The 17,222-nt window shown below is 38.6% G+C and overlaps 1 protein-coding gene across 8 annotated transcripts in view; it reads left to right on the top strand.

Moving 5' to 3' along the window:
• Nucleotides 1-17,222, top strand: part of ZSWIM8 (zinc finger, SWIM-type containing 8) — a 73,320-nt gene that overhangs the window by 25,423 nt on the left and 30,675 nt on the right. For all 8 annotated transcript variants that reach the window (XR_774360.1, XR_774357.1, XR_774361.1 and 5 more), the window contains exons 3-9: nucleotides 915-1,009; nucleotides 6,804-6,976; nucleotides 8,739-8,846; nucleotides 11,722-11,803; nucleotides 13,084-13,204; nucleotides 13,566-13,767; nucleotides 14,731-14,906. Coding sequence is in view for 3 of the 8 variants with exons in the window: in XM_010567765.1 (XP_010566067.1) it covers nucleotides 915-1,009; nucleotides 6,804-6,976; nucleotides 8,739-8,846; nucleotides 11,722-11,803; nucleotides 13,084-13,204; nucleotides 13,566-13,767; nucleotides 14,731-14,906 (957 nt within the window). In the remaining 5 variants the exon portion in view is untranslated. The remainder of the gene's footprint in view (nucleotides 1-914; nucleotides 1,010-6,803; nucleotides 6,977-8,738; nucleotides 8,847-11,721; nucleotides 11,804-13,083; nucleotides 13,205-13,565; nucleotides 13,768-14,730; nucleotides 14,907-17,222) is intronic.

Consider the following 17,222-nt stretch of genomic DNA (forward strand, 5'->3'; position numbering starts at 1 on the left):
TCCCTGACAGTAACTAGTTTGTAGAGTTTTGTCCTTATGTTAGTCTTATGCAGTATTCTTTCCAGTTTGAATCTGTTGCTTGAGTCAGAGCTTTAACTGGGCTCAGAAATTGCTAGGGAGGTCTAGTTCAGTATGCTGTGCAAGCCTTTTGTTGGTGTTAAGTAGGGGAATCAGAATTTGCTGAGTACATCAGTGATTAGAGCGGATACAGTCAGAGAGATGACTATATTGCTTATGTTTCTACATAAATTGTGTAAGTATGTAGTCAAAACCTGTGCTTTTAGATCTTTTACCAAAGTATTTTTGCTGAAGCTTTTATACTATAGGAGGCCTACCCATGTAACCATGCATTCAGAATTTTGTTGCAAAGTAGTGATATTACACTCTTTTAGATAGAATCATCCTGAAAGTTGTTAGATGCTTTTGTCTAATGTTCTGGTATCAGATGGGGGAGGTAATGTCAGAAGTGCTGATGTAATTCATAAGATCACCTGTGGGGGAATAGAGCAAGCCAGTTGGTTGTTGTACATGTTCATTATTCTGATGAGCACAGATGTAAAAAAACCTCATGTGAGCATGCATGTAACTCATCTAAAAGTGCAAAGAGTTTTTACTGTGGCATGCTAACATTGAAGCTTAATTTTAGGCTATGAATGAATTTGTATTTCAGAGCCTTAGGTTGAAATTCCTAGAAATGCCAGTGGCTATACACAAACCCAGTTAGGAAGAGACTAACGATTTTTGTAATGGTTGAATTGTAATGGAAAAGTGGCAGAAAAGAGCTGGACTTCATCTTAAAGATGAAGATAGTAAGGATTTTTAAAAAGCCATGTGAACAAAGAATGCAAGAGAATAATACTGTGAAGTTTCTCAAAACCAGACTGATCTTGACATGTTATGGGCATCTCTTGCAGATTGTACTCATGTTTGGCGAATGGCAGTGCAGATGAGTTCCAGCGAGGGGAGCAGCTGTTCCGGGTGAGGGCTGTCAAAGACCCTCTCCAGATAGGTAAGAACATTGCAGCTGCGCATCTCTAGATATTTCAGATTCCCCAAACCATATCTGCAATGGGATAGCGGTGGTATGACCATGTCTCAAAATGAACTTTTCTGGCATCCTAGGCTAAACTCCCTGCCACATGTATTCTTTATAATGTCTTGAGGTAAATACTATGTTTATTTCAGCCTCAATCAGGTTAGCTGTGAAACTGAGTGAAAAGCCAGAAATTTTCTGAAAATTAGATCCTTAATCTGTCTCAAGTGTTTTGGAAAAAACTGTATAGAATGCCTTTGTCTCCATAATGCTTAAATTCCTTGTTGATAAAGAGAACTTGGTTTTCTAGTGGTCTGATCAAATGAATGCCTTGCCTAAAGTGTGTGTATGGCAGAGAGGAAGTTTGCAAGGTTTAATTATTCTTGTAGCAACAGAGTTGTATTAGTAATACAGTTAGTCATGTAACATTTTCGCAGAAGGAAATCCCTGTTGCTGGACAGTGGGTTTTATTGCTTCTCCTCACTTATCTTGTTCTTTTTATATTTTATGGTTATAGAAGCTAACCTTGTCTTAAAGAATTGGACTCTGGCTTTTTCATTAAATCCTTTGAAGTAAAGAACAATGTTGAGCTGGCTTTTCCAGTGACAACTGTTAGACAGGGAGGCATTATGTGAAATAAAGACACTAGTATGTCAAGGCGGGCCATATCAATCCAATGCAGATGTGGTGTTTTTTCTGCAAGTCTAAACTTTAGAATTAGAATATTAATTGGCATGTGGGAACTGAGCCTGGTTGGAATAAGAAAAATGATAATAAAAAAAGGTGTATAATGTTAAGGAGGAAAGTTCCTGTGTTCTCCTGTGGTGAGGGATAGAGACTTCTATGGGCCTGTTTAGTTGCTAGTACCAGTAATACTTAACTCTCTGTGATCAATTGAATGAATAAATTTAGGTAAAGGACCCTCAAAAAGGGAATAAAAGGGACTTGTACTGTAAAAGTTTGGGGATAACAAAAAGAGGAGGAGATAGTAATTGAGATAGGCAAATTGCAAGAGACTAATGAACTGTTATTTGAATATAGGGTAAAGCATCTGAAAGAATTTTACCTTGTCCATTGTCTACTGTAATAACAGTAGCAGGAATTCTTGGGAATGGAAGTGAAATACTTCCTCATATATAAGGTATATTGAGTTTTCAGTGAGACCAGATAGTAGTTTTGGAACATGAACGAAATTGAGCTAAATAGGATTAAACTGACTTTTGAGTGCATTCATAAGCTCCTGATGTCAGGACTGAAATGCTGTGAGAGGCCTCTAAGGCATCTGCTGAACTTCAGGAAGGCAAATATTTAAGAGAGACAAAATGAGTTAAAATGAAACTGGCTGAAATTCAGTAATTCCTGGGACTTTTACAATGGAAAAGAGCAGAATATTTAATATACAGTGCTAAGACTGTGGTCGAAACTTGTTTCAGTAATAAATTAAAAAGGTGAGGAGGTGTAAAGCAATGTAAATGAACAAAGGCTAGGAATATTAGTGCAAAAACTGTGTTTGGGGGAGGAGGAGAGGAGTAGGGAAAAAGAGGAGGCGGTGAATGATACAGGGGAGGGACTTCTAAGTACACATACAGCAACTGGGCTTCTTGGCAAAGGATTATGTGTGTGCAAGGGAAAGAAGTAACTTTGTTTAAACAGTGATGTTGTTTCCTCCTTAGTAAAGAAACTTCATCTAATGGAGAGATTTTTTTTTTTTTTTTTTTCCATGAGTAGCAGCCCAGAAGCTGGGCAGTACAGGTGGGATGGATATAATTTCAGTCATTTACTCCAAACGACTTTAAGGTGTGTGGTTGCATATACTGACAAAGGGGAAAGAAACACAGAGAATGAAGTGGCCCTTGAGAGGGGATTTGATTTGGGGGGGGGGATTGGGCAGTGCATTGTGATATTGTGATCAATAGGGCAAAGCTTGAAATGTGCTTTGTGCTCTTTTTGTCCCATTTCCCTTTGCAGTATAATTTTTTTTTAAACATCAATGAGTAATCTTAGTCATCTTGTCCACATGCAAATCCATATCCATAATTTCTGAACAATAGCACCTCTTCACCACATTCCAAAACCCCACTTTTTTACAGTGTTCGACTGTGTATACACAAAGAATTGGCTTTTGTAAACCTTCTCCTGCACATTTCCTTAGTAGCAGTCATATACCCACCTCCTTGTGCTGAAGACGTTATTGCTGTTCTCAGATAGGTGTGTTGTAGTTGCTGATCTCAGGGACTTCTTTTCTATCATAGTCTTAATTTCTTTTTAACAAATGAGGAAGGCAGCAGCAGGTTCAGTCTGGATTCTAACTTTGCATCTTCTTGAATAGTGTCTCTAAGTCTCCACTTTTTAGAGATTCTCCTGTCTTGGTTTAAAAGAAACAAATGTCCAAAATGGCCTTGCTTTTACTTCCTGTCTAAAAGCTTTTGTTCAGCTCTTGTTTTCCCATTTCTATTAGTCCTGGGAAAGCCAGATAAAAAGTTCTTAAATTCTGTGCGGAGGTGTGCTTGCTGTCATTGTTACAGGGGCATCAGAACTACCAAATATCAATGAAGAAAGCTTGGAACCTGTATTGCAAGAATTATTCTTAGCAGGGTGTTGTTAACTCATAGGTCACTTAAATCTTTTCATTCCAGTTGCTTACTGAGTAGCTTGGGGTATTTCAAATTTGTGCATTTCCACCTGAAATCACAAGGACTAGGAGGACCTCAGAGAAATCAATAAACAGACCTGAAATTTCACAATAAATGAGTTTCATGATAAAATAAATACTAAATGCAAACGACATTGATGTAGCTATCCTAAAATTCTAAAAACTGGATTTGAACCAGTGGGAACCATACATTTCTTTTGGATACTTCTCCTGCAAGATTAAGTTTCTGGGGTAAAGCAGTGAGAAGGATAGGTTATGGACTGAAAAAGAAGCCATCTCTATTCTGTACGACCTAGTCTAGGCAGCAGTTGATTATTTCTAGCTTTTACATTTGATGAAACCATGTGCCTTAACTGAGTGTCAGAGAGGACAGTGTGCTGCTACCCCTTCTTCACTGGGTGATAAAACCTGCTTCATGGGTGCAGTAGATCACTCCTGGTGCTCTTTGCGCATGTCGAGTATGTTGTACAGTGCATGTACCTGATACATCCTCTGAAGCATTGATGCTGGCTGCTTGACATATTTGTTCTGTGCACGAGTAGTAAATCTGGTGCTCATAAGTATAAGATGCACTTTCTGTTTAGAAAGCCAAAGTGCTTTCACAGAAGCACTAAGCTTGCTCTGTGCCCACAGTGCATTTAAGAAAAACGGTAGCCAGGGGGGTGAGATTCCTGACAGAGCAATTCCTCTGGCCTGCAGCTCATTCTTGAGGTCTGCTGGGAGTGGAGCTTGCCAAGAATAGGGTATAGATACTAGTTTTTTCTAGTGGGCTACATGCAGTTGCAGAATGAATGCTCCTGGTACATGCAGACATGTTTTTGTAATGTAATGTATTGTTATGCATGGAGTAGATAAACCGTTACTGGGTAGTGGGAGCAGGGGATGGGTGGGAGGGAAGAACATATTTGTGGTCTCCATGAGGTGGCCGGGTCACTCAGGTGTGCAGTAGATGTGATTCTTGTCTTCACTTTTAAGCAGTAGGGTAAGAGCTGTGGTCTGCAGAAGACAAAAGTTGCACTTTTTTTTTTTTTTTGACTGTAAACAAGTACATTTCTTTAAACAGTAGTGTTGGGCTAAAGCACTCCAGAATAGTCCCCCTCATAGTCACCTTTTCAGTTCCTGAAGGCTCAGACTTTTGTAAGCTGTGCAGTGAACTGAATTGTGGTATTTTTCCTGGTAAAAGTAACCATAAATTTTTTGCTGGTATGGTGTCCTGTGCCATCCCAAAAACAGTTGTTCAGCACAGCAAGACTGGTGGTGCAAAAGAATTGGGCAGAGCTGCTTGAATTAGTGGTGTCAGTGGCAGACATGTTCATCAAGATACAGTTTGACTTGAAGCTGATGATATGTCATGCTGAAGCCCTTAAATTTTCCTTGTCTCTTTTTATAACTGTTCTTCCCTCTTTGCATTTAATCAGTCAGCTGTCTTCCATATACAAATAAAAATTTCACGGTAGGAGCTTGATAAGAGTGTATAGCTGTGACCCATTCTTCTCTACCACCTTTCGAATACTTCTTTTTCTCAGTGAAACAGAATTGCTGCAATTCCGATTTGTGAAATGCTTAATTTGCTTTTGTGAAAATTAGGGCATTTTGGCATTAGTCTGAGATGCTTCTAGTATAACAGAAGGACTAGCTGAACTGTTTGGGTTGTATTATCCAAGTGTGCAACGTAAATTAGAACTGTAGCTAGTAATAAGCAGTGCAGTAATTTTGCGTGAATGCCTTGTTTTGTTTTGATTCTGTTCCAATTGCTGAAATGGCTGAAGAATTTGGGTGGCATTATGCGTACTAATCAAAATAATCACCCACATCAGGAAGAGGATTTTGAATTCTGGTGAACACAAGAAATAGAAAGGTTAAGCAAGGTAAGAGCAAGTTTGTATGGGCACAGAGATTATATTTTGAGAAAGAAATAGTGCACATTGTTTTAAATGGGATTTAGTAGGTCACGTGTACTCCTGAACACCATCATTATTATAATCTCACAATATCATAATAAAAACTTAGTAGCGTGGATTTATAATGTACTTCCCTGTGCTGATGATGGAGAAACTATTTTAATCACCTGTCCCAAGCCATATTTTTTCACTTGAGGTAGATTGTTGGACTGAATTTTGGTTATAGCTTTGATACCCTTGGTGCTTTCTATGCTTCATTAAAAAAGAATTTGAGACTAGCAGAAAGGTTCTGAGGCTTATACTCATTGCTGTAGAGATTGATTAACTGGAGATAGGGACCTTCAAGACAAGTAGAAGATTCATGTTCCTGATGGCCTTTTCCTGCTTGTAATATGTATGCCTCTGGATAACCATTATCTGTAGAGGAAGCTGCATTATGAGTGCAACTGGTATGCATTGTACATGAGTTTACATGAAGCCAAGCCTCATTAAAGTTCTTTGTCATCCTGCCTAAGATGAGATTTATAATTTATTTGTTTGATCACAGATTAATGGGGCTGGATTTGCTCAAGTGTTATTGTTGGAGTTTCCCATTTCCACTGATTTTAGTCTGAGCAAGAGGGGGTTTTTGTTTTCTGAGTACATGGTTTATAAAAATGGGATATTCACGAAATTGCAAGGAGATAGATAATTTATGAGAAATGGGTAGCTTCTGAAGCCACAAAGTGAAAGTGCTGCCTTCTTTAGTTCACTGTAAAATTATGAAAGTTGACTGACTTGGAAATAATTCTGAAGAAGTCACCTGTCTGTTCTGCACCATTGCTAGAGTTAATTAACATAGAAACCATGCCTAAAATATGCGTAGTCTAGCTTTGACCCTGTGATCCGATAAACCACACTTTTCAGTGATGGCTTTTTCCAGTTCTGCTTTTGTTTGTTAAATATTAATAGAAGTAAGTATATAAATAAATTAATGTATTAAAAGCTGATATTTTTGAACCTTTTATAACATGTTATGCCTCTCTGCTAATATTCTGCCATAGCTGATTAGGAAGAAACCAGTGCTGGAGACTCTAAATTCATGTCCATCCCCATACGGATGTTGTTGCTAGAGATGTTGTTTCACTGTTTAAATGGCACATACCTACATTTCTGTGCTAGCTGAATCTGTCTCCCAAGCACCAGAAGAGTAACTTTGGACTTTGAATTTTAACAGGTTTCCATCTAAGTGCCACTGTGGTACCCCCACAGATGGTGCCACCCAAAGGTGCGTACAACGTGGCGGTGATGTTTGACCGATGCAGGATCACATCATGTAGCTGTACCTGTGGAGCTGGGGCCAAGTGGTGTGCTCACGTCGTGGCGCTCTGCCTCTTCCGGATACACAATGTAGGCCTTTAAATACAGTTCTGCTCTTCCCTAGGCATCTTTTCTGAGTCTCTCCCCGTTACAGTTTCATGCAACACACACTCTCTTTAGGGAAATTTTTCTTGGCACTCCTTTTGGTTACAGACTCTGCAAATGTGTGCTCACAGTTGCAGTCTGCAGAGTGAATTGTCTGAGGCTCTAAACTGCAGAATGTCCTTTGATAATGTGCAAATTGCTACGAGTAGATACAGAGTCCTTTTTGGCCCCTTCCTGTTTCTCATTTAAATGCTAGAATTGCTCATTTGTCCTTCAGTTCTGCAAGGAGTGAAAGGTCACCAATAGCTAGTCTTTTATTAAAGGTCTTTGTAAATATGGGATTTGAAAGCTCTTCTTTAGGTTGTTTGATGAGAGTGCAGAAGGAAAGTAATTTTGATCACTGTTGGCCTTTATGTTCAACACATACTGAGGCAGGTAACTGTCATTTTGACTTGTAGACTTCAACCAGTCATTTAAGTTTATGTTTTTATTTGACTGCTTGTATTCTGTGAGGCCTTATATAGAGTGAAAAGTAGGTGTTTCTTATCCCAATGAACTCCAGGTGAAAATGCATAGAATCAACATGAAATACACAAGTTGAGGGTTCAGTCTTGCATACAGATTAATTTCCTCAGTCTTTGGGAAGCTGAGAAATACATCTTAAGGAAGGATTAAGCTTGGATGATGGAAAGGAACAGAAGATTTTCTGCTGTCACAGAACATTTTATAGCTACACGCTTATGATCAACTCCAGATTCTTAAATAAGTGCTAATAACCTGCTGAAGCTTGTTAATATTTCACAATGGAAAATAGTGATAGGCTTAAATTGATACTCTTGTGAAATCATTGTAATACTGTCTGTACTTAAGACTGCAGAGTTGGCAAAAAAATGGGTTCAGCTTTGAATTATTAGTTCCAGTTTTAAAAGGTGAGTATGGAGAGTGAGGATAGGAAAAAAATTTTCATTTCTATTATTTACACTCAAAGTTTGAACCTTGTGTAAGATAAAAATCATTATTTTCCCTCTAATCCTTTCTTCTACCCAAAAAATGATAGTGAAAGGATTTTCATGTTTGTATGTACCGACTGCTGACACTAGCAAGTTGCAAGCCAAGGTATATTGCTCTATGTAGACAGATCAATATCAGAAACATCTTTACTATCAAACTGCTCTTGCCTGTTTTCAGGTTAAATTTTAGGTAGGTCCCATTTGGGCATTTTTTTGTTCTGTAGAGTGAAAAAGGTTAAGAAACTAGTGGTGTGGTTTTTTATCATCTAAGTTGTTCTAAGATATGGAAAGAGACTGATTTTAAGATTTTTCTTCAATCTTCTAATGAGATAAATGAGGTGGTTGTGATTCTGTGAAACAGCACCCACCCACCCCACCCCTCCCGAACTGGTTGGTTTGCCAGAAGCTTAAAGAATAATGTCCTATTTTAGAGGTTTGTTTGTGAAATCCCTGCCAGTATTTGTGCAACTGCTAGCAACAACAGACCTTAAGCACAGCTGTTAAAGCAGTTTCCTTGAAAAGAAACTCTTAAAACCAGTTTTTTATAAAGCATAGACAACTTATTTGCATCTTGTCTGCAACACACCATGTAATTACAGAAGAAAAATTGTCCATCAAGACCAAGCATGATAAGCATCAGCATAGCTACTGTTCATGACACTTCATTCATTCAGTGGACACAGCTTCATTAAGTCTGACCTGTTAATGGCAGTTCATATCTCCTTTTCTTTCTTCAGGCATCTGCGGTATGCTTACGAGCACCTGTTTCTGAGTCCTTGTCTCGGCTACAAAGAGACCAATTGCAAAAATTTGCTCAGTACCTAATCAGTGAACTTCCACAACAGGTAAATGGGGACAATTGATAGGGACTGACTTTTTGTTAAATTCAGTTATCTTTATTTTGGGTCAATTTATATGATGTCTTATGTTGCAAGATAACCACTTATGCTATTCAGTTGTGAGTTGCTGGGAAGGCTTTCAGTTCTTGCACTTTTCAGGTTTGCCATTCTATTATTTGACAATTGTCTATTGCCAAGTAAAAGATTAGAAGTGTCTTAAAAGGAGAAAGGAGAGTGGTGGCTATTCATATTAGTGTGACTATGCGCTTAGCTTGTGGAAGATCAAACACAATAAAATAAATGCATGGTGGTGAAAAACTTGGGTCAGAACAAATCAGGTTGCTTGTTTCTTGTGTGTGTGGTTAGTTAAGTGGAGAAGACTACCCAGGGGATGTGTTGTCTATGCCTTAGGTGGGCACTTTCTAATGCACCCAACTGGTGACCTTTTGACTGTCCCCAGTATAGCTTCTTGGTGATTCATAAGAACCATTTGGGTTATGGAAAGTAGTAGACATGACATTTAATTAGTCAAAGGCAAAATCTGCTCTCTTACCCCTTAAATATCTACGTTGTTCAAGGCCAGGTCATTTATATCATGTGCCTAAAATGCTTGCAGAAAATACCTAAGTGATTGTGAAATGTTTGCTTTAAAAAAATAAGGGCTTAGCAATTTTTTTATGCTGGTTCAACCAAAGGAGTTGAGAAAAACTGACCTGCATGGATATCTGTCACATTTCAGTAGTGTGTGCATAATGTATTAAGTAGGAGTTAGATTACTGTCAGCATGTGCCTAAAATTCGTATTATGGTGCTGTGCATGGGACACTAAGGTATTCTACTGCTAAAACATCCTCTAAATTTCCTACAGAATTACTAATCTTTTTATGAGCGGAAATCAAGGAATCGTATAATATGGAAGTGATATAAATATACTGGGGTTTTTGTTGCAGACAGTTCAGCACCAATAGTGTGTGCTTCTTGCTGCATTATGTAACAGACAAAGCTTTTCTTCTCTCCTTAAGGACTTTGAGCTTTATGTCACATAGTCTGGTGCTTAATAATAGGAGGGTTTTGAAAGGCTAGCAGTGGTGGTAGTTTTTTCCTGAATGGCATGCGAGTTGCTTGCTTTCAAATATTCTGTGCCTGCTCCTTTTTGCAGGGTTTATTTCTCCTTTGGTAATGTGTACCAGCTGTGTAGCCAGGAACGTCTAGATTATTTAATTTAAATATTACTATCTTGCAAGATAATCTGATGGATGCTGCCCAACAGAAAAGTTTGGGGTTTATTGGCAGATGCATCTTAACCTGTGTTGTGTAATTCCCTTGAAAAAAGAAAGGCATGCCCCAAAACTCTTCCAACAGTCTCATTCCCGGTCTTCAAGGTTTCTGAGTGGATATAGATACTCTGATACCTTGGGACCCCATATTTTGACTACATGATGTAGAATTAGAGTAGGCTGTATACATGATTTTATTTTATAATTATTTCCAGCTTGTGAATGACATTATGGTACAGCAATATATAATGCTTAATTACTTTCAAGTGTAAAGGGATGGTGGTCTGTAGAAACGCAGCTAGATAAGGAGATGTTTTGCAAAATCTCTGTAGAAAGTGTTTTCCATATCTATGAAAATGTCAGTGATTCTGAGCAGCTGGAATTTATTACCCAGTTCTTCTCCCAAGAGCTTTTTCCCTTCATGAAGGCAGTACTCCTATTCCAATTAAATATGAATATCTTGGCAAAAATGCCTGAAGGAGAGTCACTGCAGGTCCCTGATACTTCAACCTTAAGGTGTGACATTGCCTAGACCTGTGACTTTTCTGCTTTGTGGTGACGTAAAATATGTAGTGGAAGAAGGTACAAGAATAGCTTAATGCTGAGTTTGTTTCTTCAGGTGACTGAAAAGCAAAATATCCTTCTGAAGCATTGTTTTTCTTCCATCTGTTTGAGATGGACCCGTGTTATTTGTAAATATAGATGTACTGAATGTACCTTGCTTTACAGTAAGTGTGATCTTTAACCTCAGCTGTTGTGTGGAGAGAGGTGGGGGGATATCAGACATTCTGTTGCAAGTCATTTAGATCCTAACTATATGCCTAACCTGTTGTAAGTGTGCATGCTAAAGGCTAAATGGATCTGTGGTTTCAACCCAGACTTAGTTTGGGAAAAAATGCTTTCTACTGTGCATTTTTCTTTCAAAAAGAGGACATTAAGGGTATATCTACTTAGGATTTTGCAATCAGGTGTGAGCCTTCTCTGCTTATGCTCTGAACTGTCCAGAAGCTATGATTACTTTAGTGCTGACATTGCCTTAGCTTACTGTTGTGTCTGAGTTAATATATAGATTGTCCCTTTGCTAACAGGATGGTAAATAAGCTAAAGTCTGCCCAAAAAGTTATGTATAGATGTAATTTATAGTTTGCTCCTCTGTTCCCATTAGCTTGGGTTTTAGAGAAATGATTTGGGAACAAGAAATAAAGAACATTCAAAGTGCAGAAAAATGGTGACCTTGACTACAGTCGCTTCCATATCTCTCAAAATTAGCTGCAGTATCACTCTCTGTGGGCTGCTGCTACTCAAGAAATTAGAAGGGAATTAATAACCTATGGTGTTTTTGTTTACTTCTTAAGGTGTGAATGTAGGAAGTAAGTCTTGCATATGACTTTGCTTTGAGAAAGGAGAGGAGAAAGTGTAACAGCTGGTTTGTTATTGCATAATCTTTAGCACCCTCTATCGTCCTTTCCCAAAACATGATGGTGTGTATTCGATACTTCTGAAATTATGAGAGTGCTTCAGTCATGAAAATCCAGGCAAATCTTTGGCTGGGTATATCAGGATAAGAAATACTGTGTATATTGAAAGTTTGCATCATGTTTTCAGATTCTTCCAACAGCTCAGCGCTTGCTGGATGAGCTGTTATCTTCTCAGTCTACTGCCATCAACACAGTGTGTGGAGCCCCAGGTAACCTTGATATATTTTATTTCAGTAATCTGTGCCACACCTAGGAAGTGGATATATTTCCATTGCTTTGAGTTTCTAAACTGGTCTGTTATCACGTAGCTGGGATTGCAGGTGGAGGTCAAGGGAAAGGGTTAAGTGCTTCTTAGAGGCACTTGCACATATATATGGCACAGAAACAGGCAATTGTTGATGTAATGGATGACTCAGAGTATATGCAGAGGAAGGGAATGTCAAACAATGCACCTTTCTAACAAAAGATTTATCTTTTTAAGTCAGTATTTATGATAGACTCCTGGAAATTTTGATTGGAGGGGACCTCTCCAAACTCCTACTTGAAACAGGACTGTTTGCAACACTAGATTGGGTTAGCTGTGGCTTGGGCTAGCTTAGCCAAGTCTTGGTTGCCAGAGAGTATTTCTGTTTTAGTGCTGCCTTACCCTTTTGGTCAAGAATTTTTTCCTGATGTCCCGTATGAATACCCGTTTTTATAGTTTTCTAGTGCCAAGAAGGATTCGTTTGCATTGTGTTTGTGATTCCAAGCAGTTGTAGGCTGTTAATGATCACCCCTCACCCTCTCCTTTTTAGATTAAATTAGCCCATCTTCCTGAATCTCACCTCATAGATCATGTGCTCCGTGCTCCCAACTATCCTGATACCCCTCCACGATATCCTCTCTGGTTTCTCAGTATCGTTCCTGGACTGGAGGACCCAAAATTGGATACAATATTCCAGGTGTAACTTTACCAGTGCCAGGTAGAGAGGGATAAAATAAGTTCCTTAAATCTGCTAGCTGTGCTTTTCTTAATATATTCTAGTTTGCAGGTTGGGTTTTTTTTTTGTTTTGTGTTTTCAGTGAAAGTTTGCCATTGGTTTGTGTTCAGCTTGGCATCCACCATAATCACCAAGCCCTATCCGCTACATAGCCATTTGGTTTTTAATCTGTACTGATGCGAGGGGTTTTCTGTCCCAGGTACAGAAGTGTACATTTTTCCTCAGTGAACTTCATGAAGTTTCTGTTAGCACAGTCCTTTAATTTCTTCTGGTGCCACTGGTTGTAGTGCTACCATTCAACATGACAGCCATGTCTCCCAATTTAGTGTTGTCAGTGGTTAAGGTAATGTTATGATAGCATTTTAAGATAGTTCTGAATAGTGAGTTCTGCAATGGGTGAAATAAACTGTAACACTGCCTGTGTACTCCCTATAATCTCTGTGGTTGGGCACACAGAGGAAAATATCTTCAAAGCCTGCAGACTGTATATGTGTTATTCTTTTGTCAAGATCCCACTGCTGGACCCTCTGCATCAGATCAAAGCACCTGGTACTTAGATGAATCTACTCTGAGTGACAACATAAAGAAAACCCTTCATAAATTCTGTGGACCCTCTCCTGTTGTTTTCAGGTAAACTGTTTCCTGTTGAAGGGAAAATGTGATATTCCTGCAATCTGTAAGCTCATTCACTGTATAGCCTGTATGCTTATGTGATGCCATCAACTGAAGGATGCTTAGTTTCATGGTCACTCTTCTGGACTGTATTTTTGCATAGCTTGTCCAATGTTATTTCAGTAGAGCATGCTGTATTTGCACAATACCTTGCTTGCGTAGCGTTCTCGGTCTTGTAATGCATCCTCTCTTGTAGGTTATGCATGTCTGTCCCATTTAAGGTGCAAATATACTTCTGGACATAGAATATACTCAGAATTTTGTATGGCTGTGCTTGATTTCATTTTTTCATATCCCTGCTCTTCTGTTTTATCTACAGTGATGTGAATTCAATGTATCTCTCTTCCACGGAGCCACCAGCTGCTGCTGAGTGGGCCTGTCTTCTGCGTCCCCTGCGAGGAAGAGAGCCTGAAGGAATCTGGAACCTGCTTTCCATTGTGCGGGAGATGTTTAAGAGACGGGATAGCAATGCAGCTCCTTTGCTGGAGATTCTGACTGACCAGTGTCTCAACTATGAGCAGGTATTCAAATCTGTTTGCTGTGGCGGGGAAAATTCTGGGGAACCAGGCTGAGCCAGTGACTGGTGCCACGTGCTTGTACAATCCATGGCTGAATAAATTTTTTTTTAACAGTCTTTATGCATTATAGGCATGTGCTTCTCCACACTAAGATGATGTTACAGTTTGCTCTTGTGCTGATTTAGTGATGTCCTGGTAACACTATATCCCAAAAATACCTCAGTCCTTTTAACGTGAATATATGGAGTCTGACCTCTTTTGTTCAGCACATTTGATTTGATTTCTGCCCAGTCAAGGTGATTTACTGTAATGGGTTTTTTTTTGATAAACAAAGTACATCACATATGAGCTGTCATTTTGATAAACACTAAAGATATATGTTGGGTGGCAGAATCTCAGTGTCTTTTGTTATTTTTGTAGAAGATATCTTTTGATGGGTTTAAGTAATAAATTTTTAATACTAAATTTTTAATAGTAATTAATTTTTATATTTATATATTAATATATAATATTTATATAATTTTATATTAAAATATATGTTTTTTAAAATAATATTAAGAAAAAGGTTTCATTTGAGAGTTCAAGACACTGATCTCGCTCTGTAATATAAATTGCAGTTTAAGTTTCCTTATTGCTCTATCACATACCTCAACTTTGAGCAGGGGAAAAGGATATGCTTAATTTATCACATTTCTTCACTTTTTCCCTCCAAGTGTGAAGGCCTTTAGTAAGAGAACCTCCTGTGAGTGTTTTGTTCTCTGGATATGTGCCTTCTAACCAGAAAAATTTTGAGAGGCCCTTAGTTCTCACAAACCAATACTGCTTTAATATTTGTAGTTATGTTGTAGTCAAATGAAAACATGGTACTAGCTACAGATCCTGTTTCCTTGCAGTTATGAGGTTAAGTGAGAGCAGGGGATGAGATGTTGGCCACAACACAGCTCCACTGAACATTTTCTTCTGCAGATAACTGGCTGGTGGTACAGTGTGCGAACATCTGCATCACACAGCAGTGCTAGCGGGCACACAGGACGCAGCAATGGCCAGTCAGAAGTAGCTGCTCATGCTTGTGCAAGTATGTGTGATGAGATGGTTGTTCTCTGGAGGCTGGCTGTCCTTGACCCAACTGTTAGTCCACAGAGGTGAGCACCAGAATTGGATCCAGTCTCTCTTTTATTTCTATGATATTCAAGCACACTCAAGAGTTTCTTCCTGTAGATTTCTTGTGTTTGTCTCATTACCTCATTACCTGTTCAACCATTAGTCCTTCTGGACTATGTGCTGTGTAAGGTTGAGGAGCACTATAATTACTTTAAACTTTACTTGTTATTGCTGCTCAGTTTTAGCAACATCATGTAGTGTGAATAATTTGTTTTCTGAGAGTTCTCTTTTACGTATGAGTGTAATTCTGCATTTTAGTGTCCCAGTGGAGAACATTTCTTTGAATTATAACACCGGCTACTGATAAATTTTAATACTTTCTAAATTTAACTATTCAGCAGTTTAATAGATTTCTGTTTGGTCCAATCATTCATTGTTGTCTGTTTCAAGATGAACCATTTCTTGCTTTCTGTGCTCTTAGGGAATTTATTCTCTGCAGTGTATTGGTAACCAGTGTCACTGGTGTATGATTTTCAGTCAGTGTTTTCAATTGTCTGAGTTAAAATTATGAGGCTTCTGCAGGTTTCTAAACCGTATTGTGCCTTGGTAAATCACTGCCATCTTTATTTAGCACTGGTTGAATAGCAGTGGAGGTACTGAGGGCTCGTGTTGAGATACCGTGGTTGACATTGTAATAATTTGTTTTGTACATCTAGTCTACAAAGTGTGGTGTGTAAAATGTACTGAATTAGTTTAATGTGCTATAAATGCTCAGAGAAAGTTTTTCAGAACAAATGAAAACAGGATGGTATTTTCAATACAATTACACATTAACAGGATTTGCTTTCTGTGAATTGTTGTGTAACATTAATAAAATGCCCTATCTATGTAAGGTACATCAGGGACACTAAAATGGATGCAGTTCCTGTCTTGTACAGTTTACAATATGAAGTAGCTAAATATAGGAGATGAAGACAAACCAAAAACCATAGGAAACTGGGAACAAGGCTTAAAATAAACACAAACATCAATCAGATCACATAGAAAAACCATAAAAGGTTTTGGCTTTGAATGAAGTATGAAGTTGTGCTATGTGTATTCACATTTGAGTTATTTGGCGCAGTTCAAATTTGCTCAGATCTCCTACTTGAGCTCATGCATAATTGAAGTGCTCCTGCTTGATTACCTATTCTCTTGGCATTTGAATAGTCATCAAGAAAAACCCTCTTCTACCTATCCTTGCTGTTCTTTCCAGTGAATCATAAGGAGACTTGCTACCTCCTTCCTAGTTCATTGCAGGCTCTCATCCTTATGTTACCTTTCCTGAGTACTTGCCCGTTCTTTTTCCTTCTGAAAAACCTCTCCTTGATTAAGCCCGACCAGTCTGCTCATTTGTTAATTCATTTCTTTAGTGGACAAATAGAAGCAGTCCATTTTGTTTAGACTCTTTTGTCCTAATACCCTTTGCACCTAAATTGGGTCACCCTGTTTTGATTTGATTTTTTTGTTCTTTTGCTTTTGATAGGAAATCTGAGAGGATTGAAGTGTTGGGCTTGTATCTCAAATCTCTGAAATCTGTGGCAGAAACAAGATGGCAGTTGATTGAGACACTTGGTGCAATTTCTAGAAATGTCTTTTTGCTGTTCTTGAATTAGGTCACCCAAACATGTAATCCATTTAGACTATCTTGCTCGTGCTCAGGCCCTGCATGAGATTTGGAGCTGGGAAATGCAGAAATGCTTTGTTCTTCCCATGGTAATATGGGGTGTGGGACTAACTGCTATGTAATTTAAGTCTATATAACCCTACCAGCTTGCTTCTTCCTCAGAGTTATTTGAACATCAATTATTTTTCTCTTGCTTTTTCTGTGCCTATGGCTTGCAGGAGTTTAGTCTCCCAAGGACAGTCTGCTAAAGCCTAAATTAAATTGTTGGGCTCTATATAGGCATATCAGGGTAAAGAGGTAGATTAGGTAGTCCTGTCTGGCATTGTGCTTCTCTGGGTAGGCTGTTTAGATTGTACTTTTGAATGTCTTGACTGGAGTTGTTCACAGGGCTGTTTCACAGCTGCTGCAAACTGTTTTATGAATGATTCCAAGAGCAGCTCCCCATGGCACTCACTGGTTTCAGACTGCTGAGGCTCACGTCGCTAATACCTTATTTGGGGCAGAGAAGCAAACAGGGCAGACAGTATTTCATTTTAAACCTTGCAGTTTGTATTGTGCTTTCATGTTGGTACTGTTCACGTTTTGTTTCAATATCATGGGCCTGTCTAAGGACTTGGTTGTTATTATACCTGTTTCCTTTTTTCAGCCTGTCTTCTTACTAATGCTGTCTATACTTAATTCAGCAGAAGAT

Source organism: Haliaeetus leucocephalus, unplaced genomic scaffold (genome assembly GCF_000737465.1).
Source record: "Haliaeetus leucocephalus isolate CR32 unplaced genomic scaffold, Haliaeetus_leucocephalus-4.0 Scaffold229, whole genome shotgun sequence".
NCBI lineage: Eukaryota > Metazoa > Chordata > Aves > Accipitriformes > Accipitridae > Haliaeetus > Haliaeetus leucocephalus.